The 21720-nt window shown below is 40.5% G+C and overlaps 2 protein-coding genes across 8 annotated transcripts in view; both read right to left on the reverse strand.

The window, feature by feature from the left end:
- The window catches only part of lmo3 (LIM domain only 3), a 57525-nt gene extending 35832 nt beyond the window's left edge, over window positions 1–21693 (reverse strand). Inside the window, exons 1-3 of one of the 4 annotated variants that reach the window (XM_051392082.1) lie at window positions 21466–21692; window positions 18462–18719; window positions 13936–14149 (exon numbers count right to left, since the gene is read on the reverse strand). In XM_051392082.1, coding sequence (XP_051248042.1) covers window positions 13936–14141 — 206 coding nt within the window. In that variant the 5' untranslated portion in view covers window positions 14142–14149; window positions 18462–18719; window positions 21466–21692. Of the gene's footprint in view, window positions 1–13935; window positions 14150–17787; window positions 18196–18461; window positions 18897–21465 lie in introns of those variants that run through there. The other 3 variants (XM_051392083.1, XM_051392081.1, XM_051392080.1) reach the window with 3 other exon arrangements.
- The window catches only part of tmem121b (transmembrane protein 121B), a 616846-nt gene that overhangs the window by 276831 nt on the left and 318295 nt on the right, over window positions 1–21720 (reverse strand). The window lies entirely within an intron of this gene.

The raw sequence follows: 21720 nt of genomic DNA on the forward strand, positions 1-21720 counted from the left end.
AGAACGACCTGCTCTGCCTCTGAGCCGCCCCAAAAATTGTCTAAAAAATAAAATTTTGACGGTTTGATGCATGCCCCAAAACCCTTCAAACAAGTTCAGTTTGCATGCTGCTTTTGAGCAGTGTAGGACTGCATAACTGCATCTCTGTGTAAACACATAACTAGCTAAACATTAAAAGAAAGACCAGGTATCACCCAGTTTGCAACGCTGAAATCCTGGTTTGTGCTCACTGGAAAAATTACCATGAAAAGACCTATTTATTTTTGCATTTTTAATTATACTGTATTAGTATACAGTATAATTAATAATACAATATTAATTAAAATATAAGTCAATATTTGTATAGTTACAAATATTGACTCATATTTTAATTTCCCCAGAACCTTTGTGAAAATGTTCAATTAAAATGGTAACAAAATATAAAATGTCAATGGAAAAATAGTAGAAAACACTTTTCAACTATAGTTACATTAGTGTACAGTACAGTAATGTCAGACTATTCACATCCACGTGACAGACTCTTTTAGTTATGAGCTTGTTTGGTCTATTCCTTTTCAGAAATACCCTGTTCTGTATCACGTTCACTGTCTTTCTCCAGGTTCGTTTGTGTTGCCTTAACGCAACTTTCCTGTCTGCATCCATGCTATGTGAAAGAATGCAAAGGCTTATCCAAAAGAGAAAAAAAATGTGATTTAAGAGGCAATGAAATAAATGATTAGAGAATAATAGCCTAGTATGAAACAATAGATGATTTCTATCGTCATATGATATATATCATTATATTGCACAGCCCTAGTCTGTCAGTGTGTGACTGACTTTTTGATTTAAACTGCCACAGAGAACTGTTGCTGTCATGCCAAAAAGAAAACGAAAAATGTAGCAAGGACCAGAGTAAGTAATGATGGTGGCATTCACTGGCACAGTATTCTCTGTAACCTTCCTTCAAAAAAAACCAAAACCCTCCCCTTTCTTCTCCAAAAAAAAAAACAAAACCAAAAACAATTAGAGCACAGGTGCAGGCATGGTAGAGAAAGACAGAAACATTATCTTTGATGTCACACACTCGCTGAAGTTGACCCTGCAGCCGTTAAACAGGGGAGTGAAGAGGATGCAAGAAGCGAAACAGCTCCTTCAGGCAACTAAAGGAATCAGCTCACCTCCATTTAAACTTCTCCTGCTGTCACTCCAATCTTGGTATCTCATAACTGTACATCAATAACTGGTCACTTACCTTTGTTTGCCTACATAAATGTGATTTTTTTTTTTACTTCCTGTACAGCCCCAGAGTCCAGTGTCAAGTCAAGTCTAGATTTTTTTTCTTTCTGTTATCTCTGACTTAAAGGTGCAGGTAACTTAATTTCCACAGTGTGTCTTTGTCAGTAACAACCAAACATTGTCATTTAAACGTTCAACATTTTTTATACATGTTAAATGTGTTAAAAAAAGCTAGCTCAAATTAAGTGGTACTGATTTTAAGTAGGGCTGTGTATTTGGAAGAATCTGGCGTTACAATATGTATCATAATACAGGGGTTACAATTCAATATATAGTGATATATTGCAATTTGTCAGATCTAATTTTAGGTAAACTGTCATTGTATAAAGAACACGCCACCATATGTAAAGGAAAATTTACTTTTTTATGCAACCAGAATAATGGGATCTGCATTTGTATTTAAGAACGGATACAATAGCCCAAAACCAAATATTGCAACTGGTGGGAAGAACTAATTATTTCCCAATCACAGGATTCTGTACAAAAAAGAGCTTTGAACTGAACCCTTCCGAAAAGGTAGCATTAGAGCGATTAGTTGATTAATTGATTACTTGTTCAAAAGAAATTATTTGCCAGATATTTTGATATTTGATTTATCGTTTCAGTCAATTTTCAATCAAAAACATCAAACATTTTCTCGTTTCCATCTTCTTAAAGGTCAAGTGTGTAGGATTTAGTTACATCTAGCGGTGTAGTTGCAGATCGCACCTCCCTCACTTCACACCCCCTTCCAAGAAAAAATGGTGGCTGCGAAACACGCAGAAAATGCGAACAGCCCTCTCTAGAGCCAATATTTGGTTTGTCCTTTCTGGGATACTGTAGAAACATGGCGGTTTAACATAGACTCCATGTGAGGCGACCTACAATATCTATAGATCAAAACATCTCATTCTAAGGTAATGAAAACACAACAATTCTTATTTTCAGGTGATTATACACTAATGAAAACATACCTATGAATCTTATATTCAATTTTCTGACAATAGATCTATTAAATGTTACACACTGGACTTTTAAATGGGAGGATCTGCTTTTATTTGTCATTTACAACAGTAAATGAAGAGTCTTAGGATTTTGGACAGTTGGTTGGAAAAAAGAAGCCATTTGAAGACGTCACTTTGGGCTCTGGGAAATTATTAGGGCCTGAACACTGACCATGCAAAGGTATTTTCTAGGGGTTCACTATGAGCATGGCAAAATGGGCCCTCAGGGGCTCATAAACTGTACCACCCAGGGCCCCTTTCACCGATATGCATAAAAATAGGCACACGCGTAGATCTTATCCAGACGAACAAAAAAACCAGTAGGTGCCATATCCCAAACCCAAAGACATTCACGATTAGAAGTTGTGCTATTGGCGTCAAACTAGATGTACTGCCAGAACACACAAATTTGCTATAACATGAGTGTACATTTTCCAATCGGCTCCAAAATTCACTTGTCTGATAGAAGTCCTGCCCTGAACACATCTATGTGATAAAATTTACTAATAGTGAGCGCACCACCTAGTGGTGAAAGGAAATGTAATTTTTATACTATTATGTATATCTCCCAGCTGATTGATCAGATCCAGCTTAAATTCTGTCAGCAGTCCCTTGACGACGATAATAATATTCGTAGAACCACGTTGCCATGACGACGTGGCAAAAATCTGCTTTTGTGTTAACATTTGAACAATATTTGGGGGACTAAACATGCCCCAAAACTCATGAAACTTTGCACATAGTTCCGTTGTGGCAAACGCTAAGGTATTATCTTGGTCCCGTAGCTGGGCGTCGCATAATGGCTTAGCCAAGCCCCCCAGAATCAGCCCCCAAAACACCTCAGACCGGCATGTACGAAAATATGCACGCATGTGTATCATGATCGGACAAGCAAAAAAGCCTGTTGGACCCATAAACCAAACCCAACAGGATGTCTGCCATTTTGAATTCCGTGTTCATTTTTCGCGATTGCAAATACATTGTATTTGAACGAACTCCTCCTTGGGAATTTATCAGATCAACTTCAAATTTAATCAGCGCAATCTCAAGACATTCATGATTAAAAGTTGTGCTATTTACGACATTCTGTCAAACGCCGTGCCCGTGGCTTGGCGTCCAATTTTGACGATTCACCATGGAAAAGGACGTTGTCATAACATTTTCCAATCTCAATGAAACCTCACGTTTCCCGCAAGTCCCACCCTGAACACGTCTACATGACAATATTCAGATAAAGTCATAGTGCCACCTAGTGGCAACAGGAAGTAAGTGCTGCGTGGGAATTTTGATATGCTGTACGTGAAATTTTTATGTTGGGTTGTGTTACGCCAGCACGTGACATGGCTGCAGCACACCCCAAGTTGCGTGAAGTGCGAGGGCCCGTTCATTGCTGCTTGCAGCGTTAATTATTATTATTTTATATAATTTTCTGACATTTTAATATGAGTAATTATTTTCGCAATTAATCAATTAATTAATCGCTAAACAAGTACAGTCTATTTACCATTTATCATTAAGTCAGACGTATTTTAAATGACTGTCAATCATTTTCCAAGGTGCTGATAATATTTCAGATATTTGAGTGATTCATGCAACATGAACATTATTCCTAGTTACAGTGAACAAGCTTTAAGTATAGGACAAACAAAAAATTAACAAAACCGCATGCTTTAAAATGGTCAGCAGTCATTTGAAATATTGACTAAAAGGTGTACAACTCTATGGTTCTACTGTCTAAGCAGACCGTACACTGCACTGCACTGTACACTTAGAATAGAGAAGCAGGAGAAAAGTAAGGTTTGGTGTCATGTCATTGACCAGCGGCCTGGCTGAGGATGTCCTTGTGCCCTTCAGTGTTAGTTAGGAGAACAGCTGAACATCTGCGCTAGTCATTAGAGGAAGAGGAGCTGGCCTGAATCTTTCAGCCTGCAGAGAATCAGGGAGGAGAGAGCTGATGACAAACTACACCCAGCTTCCTGCAAATCTCCCAGGAGCATGGCTACAGTGGCTACTTTGAAATCACAGGCTTTCGGCTCTTTGTGGAGCTGTTTGTCATCCATCGATGCCTTAATAATGACTGATCTAGCTGGGAGTCCGGTCTGCTCTATAGAATGAGGCCATGTGTAATTTGGGTAGCAACGCTGTATCTTTAGCCTGATATACACGCTGAATGGACATTTAATTACCATTCCATTATTCAGTCTGACACTGACTTCTCTTCTGCAGCTTTCTCTATCTCTTTTGTGAAGGGAGGTTTTTTTTTCTGTTAAGCGTGATGTATCCAGCTGCTTTGACATCATTATCAGTAAAGCTACATTAGCTAGTTTACAGTTGGCAAGAGTATGAGCAGCGGTGAGAAGTACAAATAGTAACTTTTTCTTTTTACTCCCTACACGCCCTGTAGGAACTGTACTTTCTACTGGTTTTATTGCATTTAAGAGGAATTGTTGATTATTATTAATCAAGCATAGCGTTAGTTCAGGCAGGCCACAAAGTCAGGCTCAATAATAAACACACATCAGCTGATGGCTCAGCTGATTTCTCCTAAGCTTCCTATTGGAAACCATACACAGTCAGGTGACAGCTCAGCTGATTCCCTCAAGCATCCAATTGGCAAATATCATTCATGGCGCCTTATTTAAGCTGCTTTAGCCTGCCTATCTTTGCTGCTTCCTCTACAAGCCTTTTTGCAACCCACCTCCACCCCAGCTCCTCCTTTTTATGTTGTATCTAATTAATCAATGTCATTTTCTGATAGCATTGATGCTTGCTCTGTTCTGTTCCCTGGGGGGTCTCTGCTTGTCTTAAACTTTTCCATGTATGCACATGGAAGGGCAGAGAGGTGTGCTCTCCCTGCCTTAAGGTTTTCCACGTAGGCACGTGGAAGGACAAGGAGGTCACAGAACAAAGGCATACCGCCAAATGTCACATTCTGCTTTGGAATAAAAGTGGTCATGACTGAATTATTTTTATGCATCATTGCATGCCTTTCCCAACATCAAGACCGGTGCATATCACGCAAAAACACTGAAAACAATGTAAAAGACTAAAAACAGACAAGGGGGAAATTTGACTCTGTTGGAAGTTTTAGTTATCTTTGCACAGAAACAGCTGGTAGAAATGTTCTTCAAAGAAACCAAGACAGGACTTTTTACTTTACATTTCAGAGCCTTCTTTTTCAACTTTACCTGAGTATCTGTACTTCTACTGGAGTAAAGAATGTGTGTACTTTTGCCACCAGCTCCACGGTTAAGAGCTACAAGCTGGGTGTCAATTGCAGACAAGTATCTGTAAAACACTGTAAAACAATTTTCCCAGTTTCACCACAGTTAAAATAATTAGTATTCTAGTCATTATCAGCACTGATAGAGGTTTACAGATGTCATAGGCTTGTGGGTCTTTCTGACAGAACCTGTCAGTATGCTAATGGTTAGCTGTCGCACCAAAGAGATGTCAGCCTTTTCTAAAGAGCTCCAAGATGACAAGATATAGAGTTTTTCTATGAATCAGAAGAGTGGATCTTGATATGGTGAACAATTCATAATTTTGATCTTGGCCTGACGGCGTAGGCTATGACGCCTGAATCTGATTGTTCAGTAGGCTAACAGTTAGCTTTTATGCTAAAGAGACAGTCAGTCTTTTCTAAAGAGCTCCAGGAGGCTTGCTCCTTTCTAAAGTACCTGGGAACAAAAAGGTGGCGCTCATGGCATCCATGGTGTTGAAAGTTGCGTTTCTGTGGATATTTTTATACTTATTCATATGGACTTATTCTGCTGTGAGAACTTTATATCTGAAAAAAATTCAAGCAGACCACAATTGCTGGCCTCATAAGGCCAATGCAAAGATGCAAGTGGATGTGAATTTAGTCTGGCAGCACATGTCGAGGCAAAGATGCATCCACGTGCTTGAAAGTGTTTCAGCTGTAGTTATCTTTTGGACTGCAAATCATTCAGGTACAGAGAGAAGAAGAAAGGGAGGGGGCATGGAGCCAAATAGCATAAAGAACTAGAGTTCCTGCTGAGTTGGAGATCAGTCGGATGCTTAGCGGCTACACAAACAAACTCCACACACAATTGATGTACATTGCTAGTTAGCTACACCTGTACATTATATTTGGCATTTGGTACTTTGGCTGTTTGGGGTCATTAAACACAAACTGCATAGTCTACCAGTCAAATTCACGGATTTTCGCTTTATCTTCAACCTAAAAGCTTATGTGGCCTGTTTAATACAGGGCATGTTAAAAACACACATGGAAGTAAAATATTACAGGTAAATACGAAAAATAATAAATGATGTGTATGGACGTGTTATGACACATGTAATATACTTACAAACTTACTCGACTCAAAAATCTGTAGGTTTTTTTGTTCCTACAGTGTGATGTTTGAGTGATGTATGTGCAGAGTTTGACAGTAGAAGGATGTTTCGCAAAGTTTCTCTGTGCTCACTGAAAATCTGAATTTTAAGGGGCAGGGCCTGTTTGGTGACACAAATAGTTTGGAAGTCAATTCTGGTCCAGTATACACTGAGAATGGACTTGTGAAGTAGTACAGTGAAGTACAAGACATCTTGTGTCCAGAAATTATCTTTTTTGCATATTCATAGATTTTTTTAATGAGGTAGAAGGGTACATTACTTTTTAAGGGATTTAATGTGTAAACTATACTTTTTTGCAAAAAACAAACATATTATTGTCCCAAACAGACTATTTGTATACAATACAGTGGGTGGCTGTGGCTCAGAGGTAGAGCGGGTCGTCCACTAATCGGAAGGTTGGTGGTTTGATTGGGGTTCCTCTCGCTGCATGTGGAAGTATCCTTGAGCAAGATTATTTTGTATTATTTAGTTTCCTGACATTTTTTGTCAAGCACTTTCAGAAAAATATATTGCCAGCCTAAGACCAGACTACCAACCTTGTATACAAAATATCACTTATCTAAATGGCACATTAGGCGGTTGTGGCTCAGAGGTAGAGCAGGTCGTCCACTAATGGCGGTTCGATCCCCGGCTCCTCTTGCTGCTTGTCAAAGTGTCCTTGAGCAAGATACTGTACCCCAAATTGCTCCTGATGCCGTGCATTGGTGTATGAGTGTGTATGGATGATTAGTTTCCCTTCTGGTGAGCAGTTGGCACCTTGCATGGCACTGCCATCAGTGTATGAATGTGTGTGAATGGGGTGAGTGTGGCATGTAGTATACAGCAAATTGAGTGGTCGAAAGACTAGAAAGGTGCTATATAAGTACAGTCCATTTACCAATACATACTTAATACATGTTGTTAATGTTCCTCTTAGCAACATGTTGAAAAAATTAAATGCATGAATTAATTAAGGAAATTAAAAGCACATAAAGAAACAAGGTATGGATGGACCTGTCAGCAGAGTGCATCTTAAAATGAACAATTCATAATTTTGATCTTACTGGAATGTGCATGTCTGAGCTATTTGTGATGATAACAGAGTGAACAGTTATTTTATTAAAGGTATGACACATGTTCATAAGGCTGAATGTATCCAAATGAGAATTCTGAAAAGAGCAGATGAGCTTCAGACAGCCAGAGCCTGTTCTCTTCACTCTGCCGGTGGAGATAAAGCTTGACTTGATGTCACAGTTTCGTCTGACGCAGACATACAAACTGACAATGCGTCGATGCCAGATGAAAAAAAGTTAAATTTTTCATTTACATTTACATACATGGTTATACAAGGTGGCTGTGGACTACAAAGTTGATTCTGAAGGAGGAAAAAAATGCAAGTTATTACACTGAACCATGCTCTACATGTTGGTTATCTCTTGCTGATAGCCAGCTTTCCAAAACGTTAATAAATCCAGCCATGTTGACGGCTCTGTGAGTTTGCTTGCATTTACAATCTTAGTAAAACCACTGTAGAGGAAAATTGAAGTTGGATTAAAAAAATGAATGAATAGATAGATAAATAAATAAGTGTTCTCCTGGTGCTGTCTTTAAAATGGATGCCTGGAATTTACAGTTTTCCATTAACTGATGCCCAACAGCTTTTTCACGCCTGCACCCAGCCTTGGAGCCAGTGCTGGTGTTGCGTGTGTGTGTGCGTGGTGGCACTCAGCAGGCCTCTGTGCCGCAGTCTTCATTTTCTCAGCGTTTTTTAACTTAAATGTGTCAGTCTGTCTGCTCTCCTCCCTCCTCTGGGCTTTCAAACATTATCGCTCTGTACTGTGAAAATCACACATCAGCATAAACAGTGGCGTCACGCTATTACCAGTATCATCAATGGAGGCTTTGGTTTCAAAGGGATCATTTGTTGATAAAATGTTCTCGCTGCATTTCTCCATATTCAGAGAGAGCAAAGCACAAATCAAGCTCTAGGAGATAATACCTGTAATTATGTTTGCAGTTGCAGGTTTATGAAGGGATGGCTTGGTTACACACACACACAAATTCATCTCTGTACATCACATTTGATCAAACAGGGACTGCTGAAGCTTCAAGTTTTTTCTCCTCATATTTGTTTTTTTTACACAGTTTTTTGTGCATGTGTTATGATAGAGGATTATTATTTCTCTGCTGGTGGGACCACATCGCTCATAGTTGTAGACCCCTGAAGATTCTATTAACCCTGGTTATGTCAGGCCTAATAACATGCCACCCTGCTAAGCAGGAAAAGGATTGACTTGAAAAAGAGGGTGGGGGTGTGTAATGAAGGCCCAAATAATTTACTTTTAAAGCCAGTGGAATATAAAAATTGACTAAATGTGAAGCCATCCTTATTTTTTCCTCTCCTGTCGCTAACCTAGGCTGACAGACTGAGATAAACATAAGTAGAAATAATATATTTGAGGTTTCTTTTTGAGTAAGGGAGTCTGTGCGTGTGTGTGTGTGTGTGTGTGTGTGCGCGTGTGTCTGTGTGTGTGTGTAAAATCGTATTGCTTTGTTATGTTGCAGCCATTGATTGCCCCAGTGATGGAGCCTGGCTTTCTTTGTTGCTCTGCAGATCAGATGTGGAGTGCTGCGGTTTGCTATATTTGCCATTCATTAGCCAGCACTGAGGAGATGTCAGGGCGCATTCACAGGCAGGCCACTTGCACGATAGCGAGTGTCAAATCAATTCATTCACCTTGAACTTTGAAGATGAAAGAATAACATGTTGGAATTGGTCTGCCTCTCACCCTGCACGCCTGTTCAGAAACACTCGCGGGGGTTCACTGCTACTGTATGCATTGGTGTTGGGCAAGCAGTGTCCACATCAACTGATTAACTGAGGACATTTACAGTTTTTGTTCTAAAGCTCCACAATCAGCAACAAAGACCTGTGGACACTGGGAGGTAGATGGACAAACACGTTTCACAGGGGCTGGGACTCGCTTGGGGCTTGAGGTGTGGATTTCAACCCGATCTCACTCTCAACATATGAGGCTGTAGGTATCCCTCTAGCATCATTTCTGGACGCACTCACTGTAAGGAAGTGGAAAAGGGGATGGATGGATGGCTCAAACAAACACAGGACTTTAACACATGAGGCCACTGTTTGTGTCCAGTGTGAAACCAAAAGTAAACAATTCCTTTGAAGTAACGTACATATGTTACTTTTTAATAGCCCATTGACTTTTTGAAACATAGATCTTGTCAGAAAAGTCACTTCAAACAAGGGCAGGTGCCTTGTAGGTCTATTCATTAATCCATCCATGAATCATAAATAGGCCTTTTCCACCAACAGGGAACCGGCTCCATTCAGGTTTGCGCACCTAGTTTTGAACTGTTCAGACCATTCCCAAACTAAAAAATAGCAGGTTTTCCTAAAGTGGGCGTGTCATTTTCTACAGGTTGTTGTACATTTTGCAACATCCTCTGTTGATGACACATCCTTGATTACAACACACACAACACAGCTAAAAAATGTTTCAGTCATGTTTTTCTTTGGAAAAATATAGAAAATGTACAAAAACAGGTGAAAAGGTCAACAGATGAAAACATACTCTATTCAATAAAAAAATCTAATGATGTTCGACCAATGTTAAATCTGAGTCAGTGAGTAGATTGGTAATCCGATGGTAAGGCTCAGGACCTTTTGGTTATTCTCTGGCGCAGCAGCTTCTCCTCAAACCCTTTTAGTCTGCAGCACCTCATCACCAAAACTGAAATTAAATGAAGTGTGCCAGGGCCTGCTGCAGGGTTAGGGTTGCTGGGTGTCAACCTTTAGGCAGTGGAGTGCGCAGCTCTCACCCAATAACAATAATCAGGGTGTGAGGACGGATGAAGAGTGGTTGCGCTTCTGGTATTGTTGAACCAGGGAGGAGGGGCCAAATTTCAATGGCCAAATATTATGACAGTGAGACTTCCATGTTTTTTTCTACTATAGATCAGGTACTATATAATGATAATAATCATATGTGCAAGTATCAAACCAATACACGGACAAATGCACACAGCCCATATTCAGAAACTACCTTTAAAAAGAGCCGCCGTCAGGAATTCCATAATGTTGTGATGTAATAGCTATACAGTCATTGCCCTCAGCCTCTAATTTATTAGCCCCAAAGTGAGACCCTGCTACTTCCCAAAGCGTCCCATTTTTCCCCCAAGATAGGGAAGTCATTACCTGCCTTCTCTGACTCTGACAAAGCCATTAATCTGAGCCAGGATATCTATTTTTTAACACACATGTATCGGATCAGTAGTATGTATCAGCCGATCCAAGTATCCAAAAAGAAAAGATGGTATCAGAACATCTCTACCCAGCATGGCCTACCCGACCAACTGTCTGATGGGCTACAGTCTGTTACCTGTGGTTGGCTCGGCCGTGTGTCACACAAAAAACCGTTAGCCAGTCAGAAGAGAGGCACGTCTAACTGTCTAACTGTAAAGCTATGGTCACACATACATGAATGCAGGGAACCTGTTTCATCGTCTTTGCTATCGGTAGGTCAAAGTTCACCAAAGTTGAACTCCACACAAAGAAACGATGCATGTGACTTTGCCCAAAAGGAAGGAATCTCGGCCTGCCTGTCTGTATGTATGTTCATCTGTCCTTTTCTTGGCAACCTTCCATCCAATCGACTTCACATTTGGTAGGTGTATTTCTGAGGACCCGAGTTAGTCCAGTGCTAGCAGCAATACCAGGAGCCAAGCAATTGGCCCATTCCGAAAGGACACCACAATGCTTGATATTAAGGAGACAAAACACTACCCAAAACACCCTGTTCTTGCGAGAGCTCCTGTGTGAAGCCTGTCAGAGGAGACGTAAAACTGTACTGAGGAGTTTTTTGGTACTAAAAACACAAATATATCTTATTATGGATGTCAAAACTTCAAATAAAACATCAGAAAAGTGTAAAACATGAGACCTTTATGAAACACACAAAATGCTGATTTTGTTCCCACAGAATGTCTGGTAATTTATATCTTTAAACGATATTTCTGATTGGGGCTCTAAACAATGTCAGCGAGGATAAAAATATGACCTAACCTAAAAACCTAAATTGATCCTTGTACGTGTCATCCCTTTGTGTTTGTGCTGTCAGCAGTACAGCAGTAGCTGGTAGTACAATATATAGTTAAAAAATTAAACATTAAAAAACAGCCAGTGAAGGAGTACATATTTTCTCTCAGAAATCAAGGTCTGCATGTCTCAAACCTTCCACCAACTGAATGAAGGTAAAACAGAAATACTTTTATCTTATGGGGTACACATAACCCTATAATAAGTGGGAAGCTTTTCATATGCCAGGCCTCCATAAACTACAAACCTTTTTCCTTATGTAAACACCTCTTAAACCATTGGCTGAGGCCTCCTAAGAGAGAAACAGCCTGTTTGTCTCTCAGCAGGCCTCAGTGTGACCACCACAACACTGAAATAAATCTCTATCTTAACCAGTCATATAAAAAAAAATACTTGCTGTGCTCTAAAATAATCTGCCAATGAAGAGAGATGGTTCATTTGAAAAAGATTTATATTGGAAATAATCTCATCTCCTACTCATATTATTGTAATGAATGCACAAAAATACGGTAGTATCCATGGTGGTAAAACAACTGAATATGGACATATACTGTCTCTGTCCAGAAGATTACAGACATGGTCCTTGACTGATTTAATTTTTATTTTTACATAATATGATATGAAATAATATGTTATGACATACAGATCTGGATACATTTCCATAAATCCATAAGATACCATTGGATCTTTGCAGATACAGTTCCTTTTTGTCCAGTAATTACTATTTATATGGATGGTACCCTCAAGTATTACTAGAGCGATTTATAAATGCAAAAACACAATTTGGGGTAATGGAATGAGATGATGTGGAATGAGATGTTGCTGATGTTAAGTAAACTGTTTGAAGCATTAGAGAACATTGCAGACTATGTTAATCAAATTAGATTGATCAGTTCCAATGTAATAATTTTATATACAACAGCGATGCCTACCTTTGCTGTACATTTAGATCACAGACCTTTAACACCAACTTGACAATACCTTTATCTGCTAACTGATAACAACACTGATAAACTACAAAACCCACTATACTCCTGCAAATAAAAAGGATCTTAACTTCTATTTCTGTGAATCCAAAGTGATGCATTCTATTCCAGAGAATAAACAGGTGCGTGAACTCTGTTACAGCATATAAATTCAATCCAGTGCGGGTAAAACAAAGCTGAAATGCAAATAAAAGCTCCAACTTTACTCCCAGAAACAGAAAGAAATGAGGAGAAAAGCAGAGTTTCTCATGTTGAGGTCAGAGTACAAATTCATGTCAACAAAAGACTTCTAAGACTGATGTATGTATGTTTACTTAAAAAATCATAATCATTTATTTTATCAAATAATTAAAAAGATCACAAAATATATAAATCCGAATTAATCAAGTCATAATAAAATGCTGTTGGTCCACTCACTGTAAATTAGGCTCACAGACCAATTTCTGTCAATCAGCACATATCTACTTCTACTCTTATCCACTCTCCTGAAATAACTGTTGTAAATTGAGATATTTGTTATTTATTGGTTGCGATTCTTTTGAGAATAATTCACATTATTGATGTCAGAACGGGTTAGTGACATGGCTTGAATGGAGTGAAAGCTGAGTAAAATGTTTGTTGTTGTACTTCAGTTATTTATTACTCAAGATGCTGTTTTAGGCTCATAGTTTCTGTCAGTTTCACTAAAAACCTCACAGATTAGTTGGATTACTGTTCTGTAATGAGCTGTCGTATTTTAAAGTTTCAAGATAAAATCTAAATTCCACGTGTGTAATCCATTAAAATCTTGATTTCAACAATTCCTACACAATGTTTTTGCCATTTTCAGACAGCCCTGACACAAAGGTGCCACAACAGCTATGTATTTTGAAAACAGTACAAAATGTATTGCAGTTATATTGACGTTTTTTAAATAACAAAATCAATTAAAACACATACAATAAATAGCAAGAAAACACCACAAATTTAACTAATTAAAAAATTAGAAATTGTATGTCAGACCATAATTTATGTGCAAATTTGTCACTATCTAATTGCTGGGTTGTGGCAAATTTTGAGGCCTTAAAAAAAGGTCAAAGGTCCAAACCAAGAAAAAACTTTCTTGTAAATTAAGACCTGATCTAAATGTGTGTACTCTCAAACACCCAGACATTGTTTTATCTGGATGGTGTGCAGTGTTTGCTGAACGTCACACATATGGCGTCTCTCTTACCGTAGGTAGTCTCTCCGGCATAGGATGAGGTTGGCTTTGGTGTAGAGCGTGGAGCCCACCTCGCCCAACCTGCAGTCGCAGCAGGCGCACTTGAGGCAGTCCTCGTGCCAGTACTTATCGAGGGCCTTCAGCAGGTAGCGGTCCTTGATCTTCCGGTTGCAGCCGGCACAGCCTTTTGGCTTGGTGTCCGGCTGGACGGAGAGCATTTGTATACCTGGGAGAAGCACAGAGAGAGGCTTCAAACGCTCATCAAACAGTGGTGCACTGATGAGGCTATGTCCTCATGGTGAGACAGAAAATTCTAAGATGAAGCTACAGCAACTAATGTTATGAAGTAAAAGCACTGTTTAACATGTATGGCTTTTTTTTTTTTTTTACAGTTTTGTAAAAATAATAAAGCACCTCGGCTGAACTGTCAAAGATATCACAATAGTATCTCACTGGTTTCCATTGTGCTCTTCCATCCTTAAGCAAGAGTGGTGGTATATGGTTAATAAAACAAACAAACAATAGATAGATAGATAGATAGATAGATAGATAGATAGATAGATAGATAGATAGATACTTTATTTATCCCGAGAGAAATTCAAGCTCAATTAAAATGACACTAAAATTAAGTTAGACAAAAGTGAGAATAAACATTCAACAATCTATACTGTATTTACTACTATATTTCTAAATGATCAAAAAAGATTTTAACCTGCACTGCTAAACAGCAAATTAGGTATCATATACTGTATGTAGGCAACTGACATTTTCAACATGTTAAGAGTGAAAATAAATCTTTTTGACACTCATATGTACAAAAACACATATTGAAATATTAAACTGTGGGTCTGAAGCCATGTTATGTAAAAGGTCATGGGCAATTGCAACTGGAACAATTCTGAGAAGGTTCTGAGTACGTAGTGTGTTCATGCTACAAAAGAGAATACTCATAAAGTCAGTATGCACGTTTAAACATGTACAAAGAGCTGCAAAAAATATATGAGAGAGTATGAGAGAGCTACAAGAAGATCATAGAAAACAAACAAAAATGATTAATTTTGCAGTGGCATTTTGAGTCACATCACTGTGTGGCTGTGAAACTAGGCTACACACTAATTCTGAGCAGGTTTTGACATTGAGTGTAGTGTGTGAAGTCCAGTAAGATCACAAATCTTTAGAAGTCAAATCCTGGTCCAGTATGCAACTTCTACAAGTGTGATACACCAGTGCACTTACACTGAGAATGGACTTTACAGTGAAGTAGGAGACACCTTGTGTCCAGCAGGAAAACTTTAGAAATGAACAACATTTGCATATTCATAGATTCTGGATTTGTTTAATGAAACAGAAGGAGTGTATACAATAGTTTTTTAAGGATTTTGATGTGGAAATTATACTTTGTTTTGCAGAACAACCATCACACACACATTATTGTTCCAAGCAGACTGTTTGTATATATGTCTTAATTGTCTAGGGGTACTTTTAAAAATCTGATTTTAAGGCTGTGAGTAATGGATGTTACTATAGTCCCCGTAGAACAGCCAAGGACTGACTGTGACAAAGAAGACGTTAATGTGGGCTGTTCAGTGGTCAGCAGACTGGGCTCTGCAGTAAGATCTCTACTAACCAGCAGTAACAAAAATGTTGCGAGACCAACGAGCAGCCCACACAGACACAAAGCCACAGTTTCACATTTCTTCCAGGACACTTTTTTTTCCTCCATGTTGACCTCCTCTATGTTTGAAGGGGCGTGGCTACAGACGAGGAGCTTTGCAGCAGTGGTATTGTTTGGCCTGAGCTGACTGTGGAGAGCCTTTGTTGGCCCACTGGGGGAGAGGAGGAGAGAGGAGGGTTGGGGGCAATGTGGCTATAGCACCAGGCTGGAATTAGTATTCTCCTTCCATTCCCTGAGGAGAGGCACACCCCCACTCCCCTTTGTCCCCCATTCACCACACACACACACACACACACACACACACACACACACACAATATTTCTTAAGGTACACTTTTAGCTTTTTGAGATACTGAAACTTTCCTTTAACAATTTCAATTGAAACCCGGCTAAATACTTTACAGGTAGTTCTCAGTCTGGAAAAGACACACTTTAAAAATATATATATATATATATAATTACAAATCAAATCCAATCTGACCATTGGTAAAAGGAGGCTGTTGTGTTTCACTTTCACCTTCCTGTCTTTAATTAATGTACAGGAATTAAAAGTTGTTGTATCTCAGTGAAAATCTTGTCATCTATTAATAATGATACTGTTATTATTATTGTTTGATCTAAATATTCAAGATTCAAGAGGTTTATTGTCATATGTACAACACAGTGGTTTATACGTACAATGAAAAACTTACTTTGCCCCTAAAGTGCAATATCCAAATTACAGAAGCTGTAATGTTTTGATAAAGGTCAACTGTGTGACAAACAGCTTTATAATAGTACTGTAGCTCTGCAGAGACTCTCTGACCTACAAATCTTGTTCTTGACTTCAGATGTAAGAAAACATGTAAAAAAAAAAAAGCTAAGCTGAGCTTTCTACAATCATCGTGAATCATATCGCAATATCTGTCAAAATATGACTTTTTTTTATCACATCGTGCAGCCCTAGTTGGAAGGGACTTGACCACACAAAACTAACCTGATTTGCACTGATGGACTCAACAGCACCGCCACGATAAGTTGTAAAAAAACAAACTAGAGACCGTTAAGTAGAAAAAAGCTTTTTTGTATAATAAGTTTCAATGACAGTGAGGAAAACTCTATCTGAGTTTTATTAAATGGGCAAAAACATGCAAAACTGCCTTGGCCCTTTAATTTAAACATCTGTCCCTGCACATACAGAACATTTTTCATCACCTGCCACGCATCGTATAGGAACTAATAGATATTTAGAGAGAAATCATTCAAAGACAGTATCAAACAGGTTGCAGCAAAAGCGTCGGGGCTGTTGGTTAATTAATTGGCTGGATTTAGAGAGCGAGGCGCACGGCTGTTCGGCCGGCTGCTCTCCGCTGCGCCCGTTCAGCGGCACTGATCCGTCCAGCCTCGTTAACACTACAAAGTCCCGGCTGCTCATTACCAAACCAAAGGACGGAAGAGTTTCGAGTCTCCTTTCACTCAGCAATCAACTCGGGGGGAGAAGCAAGAAGGCAGGAATTTGACCACTCCGCTCTTCCGATTGCCGGGGTTGGAGGGGTGTGTGTGTGTGTGTGTGTGTGTGTGTGTGTGTGTGTGTGTGAGGGGGGGCTGAACAAAGCTTAATTTTCACAAATGGAAGGAAAATCACAGCTGCTCAGAGCCCTAATGATATCTGTTTTGCTTGCGCGCCGGCTCATATCCGTCCTTCCCTCCGCTTCTTCCAGGCTGCCGCTGCTGCGCGTCCCCCGGCCACATGTATCATCATCTTCAGCCCAGAGCGGATGGAGGATGGCGGAGGGATGGAGCGGAGAATATAGCCTGCTATTTGAGACCCAGCTGTTTGCCAACGAGATGCTGACATTTCACCCTATCAGTTTAATTACTGTTGCCATGGCAGCGGAGTAACGGTAAAGGCCAATAACGGATTTAACGCAGAGACGCAATTTGCCATGTATCGTTCACAAGCACATAACAGAGACTGGAGCCGCAGCACAGTGCACATATCAGCTGTATGATCACTAACATTACACCAGAGCGTATCTCCTCACTGCCTTAATGAACGGGGAGCGGTGGAACAACAGAGATAGGCTAATGGATTAGGTTAGAGATCTGGACACATCGCCTTCGACGCAGAGATGCTGGAACTTGCCGTCGAAGAGCACCATAAACACACATGAAACGTGCCATTCATACATGCCGAAGTAAACATCTTACCGAAACTTTTCTCCCTTTTCTGCATTTGTTGAACCGCTGAAGCAGCCGAAGCACCACCATGCAACCCGGAGCCGCCTGGTCCGGACAGCAGCTGTCTACAGGCAGGCTGGGATCAGGCTTTGTTAGAGGGGGGAACAATCCAGCACGGCGACCAGAGGAGGAATGAAAAGAAAAACGGGGAAACACCAGCCGACAAAACACAGGCGGAGAAAGCTAGAGAGGTGTTCGTTGCCGTCGGGCGTCACACGGCGTTGTAAGAGCACGTTTATCGACGACCGGGGAGCTGTGTGTGCGGAGAGATGCAGGCGGCGAATGACAGGACGACAAAGAGATGCTACCCCTCCGCGGCGCAGCGACCATCTAATCCTACTGGCCACCTCACAGCGGCTCCTGCTGCACGCTGCTTCCCTAATCAGCACTTTGACGCGCGACCGGGCATCGCGCACACAGAACGACAACAGGGACGGTTCCCTGAACGTTAATCCTGCTCATCCAGAACTCTCACATTTTATCCAGACATTTAAATTTCACAACATATGCAATCTAGAGTCACCTAAGCCTTGTTTTCATGATTACATTTAAACATTTAGAACATTTAAGTAGCAGCAATATTGTTGTTTGAAAATGCAAAAATGGCAAAAAAAAATAAGACAGCTCGTCTCCAGCTCACTCACCTTTCTCAACAAGTTAAGCAGAAGGCAGGACTCCAGCAGCGGATTCTACCTACAGATCCCCTTTGAGCAGAAAAAGTTCACCAAACTGGCATCGCGCGTCGCGCAGTGTTGATCTTCAGGATGAAATAATGAGCTCCACATGGATCAGGGCGTCCAGTTTGGAGGATAATACCCAGCTACAGGTGTTCATCTGCCCGCCGTGGAGCATGCAGGGAGTGTGCGGGTCTCAGGCCGGCGTCCCCATGCATGCATCAGCGACTGAGTGGCGAGAGACGAGGAGGAAAGTCAAGCTTTATTATCTCCAAACCCCAAATCCCTCACCGGTGAGACATTACACCGCCACGATAAGGTCATTCACTTATTACCAGTCGCTCCACTATAACTGAGGGCATGTATCACGTACGCGCCCCCGGAACGCCCACTTTTTCCCAACGTCCTTCAATCTTGGAGCCGCGGGTGCGCGCACACGCTCATTACATTGTTGAGACAGAAAGATAGGTTGAGTTGTTTAGGAGTGCACACACACAGGGGCTGATCTAAAGAAATATTCATGGGGTGTCCGAGGGTGACATGGAGACTTTTTAAATAAATGCGTATTGAATCACAAACAATCACATATATGAAATTTGCTTGGAAAAGCCCCCAACTGAAGATTGTTTTAACTCAAAAACATTATCGTGGCACATTACTAAAGCGCTGAAAAGAAATATCTTAAGGTGGCATTAGAAATCATCGAATAAATAGTTTATTTCCAAATCTTCTGACACTTTTTTTCAAATACATGTCTGTTTTCATTGAACCTAAGCCTATCACTAAAATGTGTCCATCACACACCATTAAATAACTTGATTAATTTAGCATGTTATTTTTAAAATTAATATAATTAATGTGTTAAATTAATAAAAGCATTTGGCACCAAACTGGAGTGGCAGCTGCAGTGTTAGGCAGTAAGCTTGTAATAACTTTCCCTAGTAACTAGTAGTGTAACTAATTAATCATTAATTTCAGTAATAATATTACAGTTACCCCACAAAATTAACTAGTTACAACCTTACCTTTGTTGTTACCCCCCCTGATTTGAAATCCAACAATCCAAACACATCCTTGGATTAATTTTTGTAATCGTGGAGGAAAAGGGTTTGGAAGATGGACACACTTTCCATTACTTAGAAAGGACACAATTACCAATTTTGTGGGGAGTAGCAGAAATGTAATATAACTAGTAGTGTGACTAATTACTGTTGGCAGGGAGTAATAAGTAATATTACCTTTAAAAAGAGAGCCAGCCCTCTAGATCAGCCCCTGCTCCCAGAGCATTGATGTCAGGACAAGTTGTTACTGGTGTTACAACAAAATGTGTGATCCATCAGATTCTGTGACCTGCAGTGATGTTTGTTAGTGTAAGAATATCAGGGCTGGCCACTGAATCTGACGGGTCACAGATTTCAGTTTAACACCTGTATAATGCTGCACATTATGAAGAATGCCTTTTCCATGTGGAATTCCTGACACCTGACTGACATCTGTCCTTCACAAATGACACCAGAGATTACACTGTGTCAGATCTCTATTTATTTATTATGTAATAGTCTATCCTATTTGTTTTTTATTTGATCTTTTCTATAGGCTACTATTATTGTCACATTATTTTCTTGTCACTTGTCACTTGTCATAGACTTATAAAGTATCTATCTATCTATCTATATACTCAGATCCTTAAACTCAGAACTCCATTTTTTTTTTTCACATTTGACCCTAATCATCTCCTGTAGAATCAAGTCATGATTTAAATCATGAGTTTATTTGAGTCATACAGTCAGATGGTTTAATGGTTGAGATTTAACTGTCAAGGTTATTAGGAGCCCCAATTAATGAACCTTAAAACAATTAGTGAGCACAAAAGAGTGGCAGTCAACCGTTCGCTCCTTCGCGTGTATTTTTGGTTACCATGATGTTTTTTACATTCAGTTCGGACTAATCTGAGAAAATAAAAAGAGTCCACCCAATATGGACAATGAAATCAATCTTTGTGGAGGTCATAGACTCCTCTTCCTCTGGCACAAGCAGGGCTCCACAGTGGCCGCCCTGACTGATTATCGCCTCTCCACACTCTTTATTTAAATAATTCCTGTAATTAAAGGACGGAATTATTCTTCGCCCTGTTATTGCGCCAGTCCGCATCAATTAGCGGCACTGTTTGGACTGTGGTGAGGCCCACGCGTTAGGGCGCCAAGCCCCCCCTCTCATGCCTCCCTATTACACACAAACTCGGTGCATGGTTCCAATACACAGCCCCGAAGTTTTTTTTAAGTTATTCCCTTAAATATTCTGGTTGGGGGTGCGGAAGGGAGGGAGGGGGGCTGTGGGAGGTGGAAACACAAGTCAATAGCTGGCATGTGGCTCCAGCCTAAAATGCAGCGATAATGAGATGGGTCATAAAATGCTCTCCGCGCCATTATGAGTGATGAGATGCATTAAAGCTGACAGGGTATTACCTGCCAGTAATTAGGTTTTGTCATGGATTGAATTATTTCAAGGCGGCCTATCTTGGTAATCATGCAATTTGCTGCAGAGTGTGTGTGAGGCTGCCACCTCTCTCCCGGTGCCCTTCCACCCCCCTCACTCGCTGCGTTCCGTCAGTTATTCATCCTCCCCGTGAATGGACGGAAGATGGAGACAGGAGTGAAGCAGCAGTGAAGGTGAAGGATGGTGGAGATCAAGTCTCTTACAGCCTTCATACATACAAACGGACAGAGAAGAAGCTTGTTATGTTGACCCCAACCCTCCGCCCCTGCATCTAATGAAGAAATACAGCGGGAACGTGTACCAAAAGCCGACAGCACATTCTCAACAGCAGCCGCTTAAGCACCAGACAGTCGCTGTTATGTCCCCAGCAGTTGCATGCTGGCTGTGTTTATGTCTTCCAGCGAAACTCGCTCGACACTTTACGCGCAGCCCTCGCTCTGTGGAAAGCGTTAAATTCCCAACCCAGACACACACGTACCTTGAAGTGCAGCCAGGGATGCCCAAAACAAATACTCGGGGTCGCTGCAGCGGCGTTTATCTTCTCTGCTCTCTTAACATTGAATCAAAGTGTCCACAAGGCAACTTTCTTAGAGCTCGCTCAACTCCGGCTTGTCTTACCAAAACTTGGCAAACCGGAGTTAGAGAGCAGTTCTGCTCAAGTTGTTGGGATGTCAGATCAACGTCTCTCCCCCCACCCCCCCGTGGCTCTGCGCGTCACTGGACCGGGCTCGCA

The sequence above is a fragment of the Dicentrarchus labrax genome, unplaced genomic scaffold (genome assembly GCF_905237075.1).
Source record: "Dicentrarchus labrax unplaced genomic scaffold, dlabrax2021, whole genome shotgun sequence".
Lineage (NCBI taxonomy): Eukaryota > Metazoa > Chordata > Actinopteri > Moronidae > Dicentrarchus > Dicentrarchus labrax.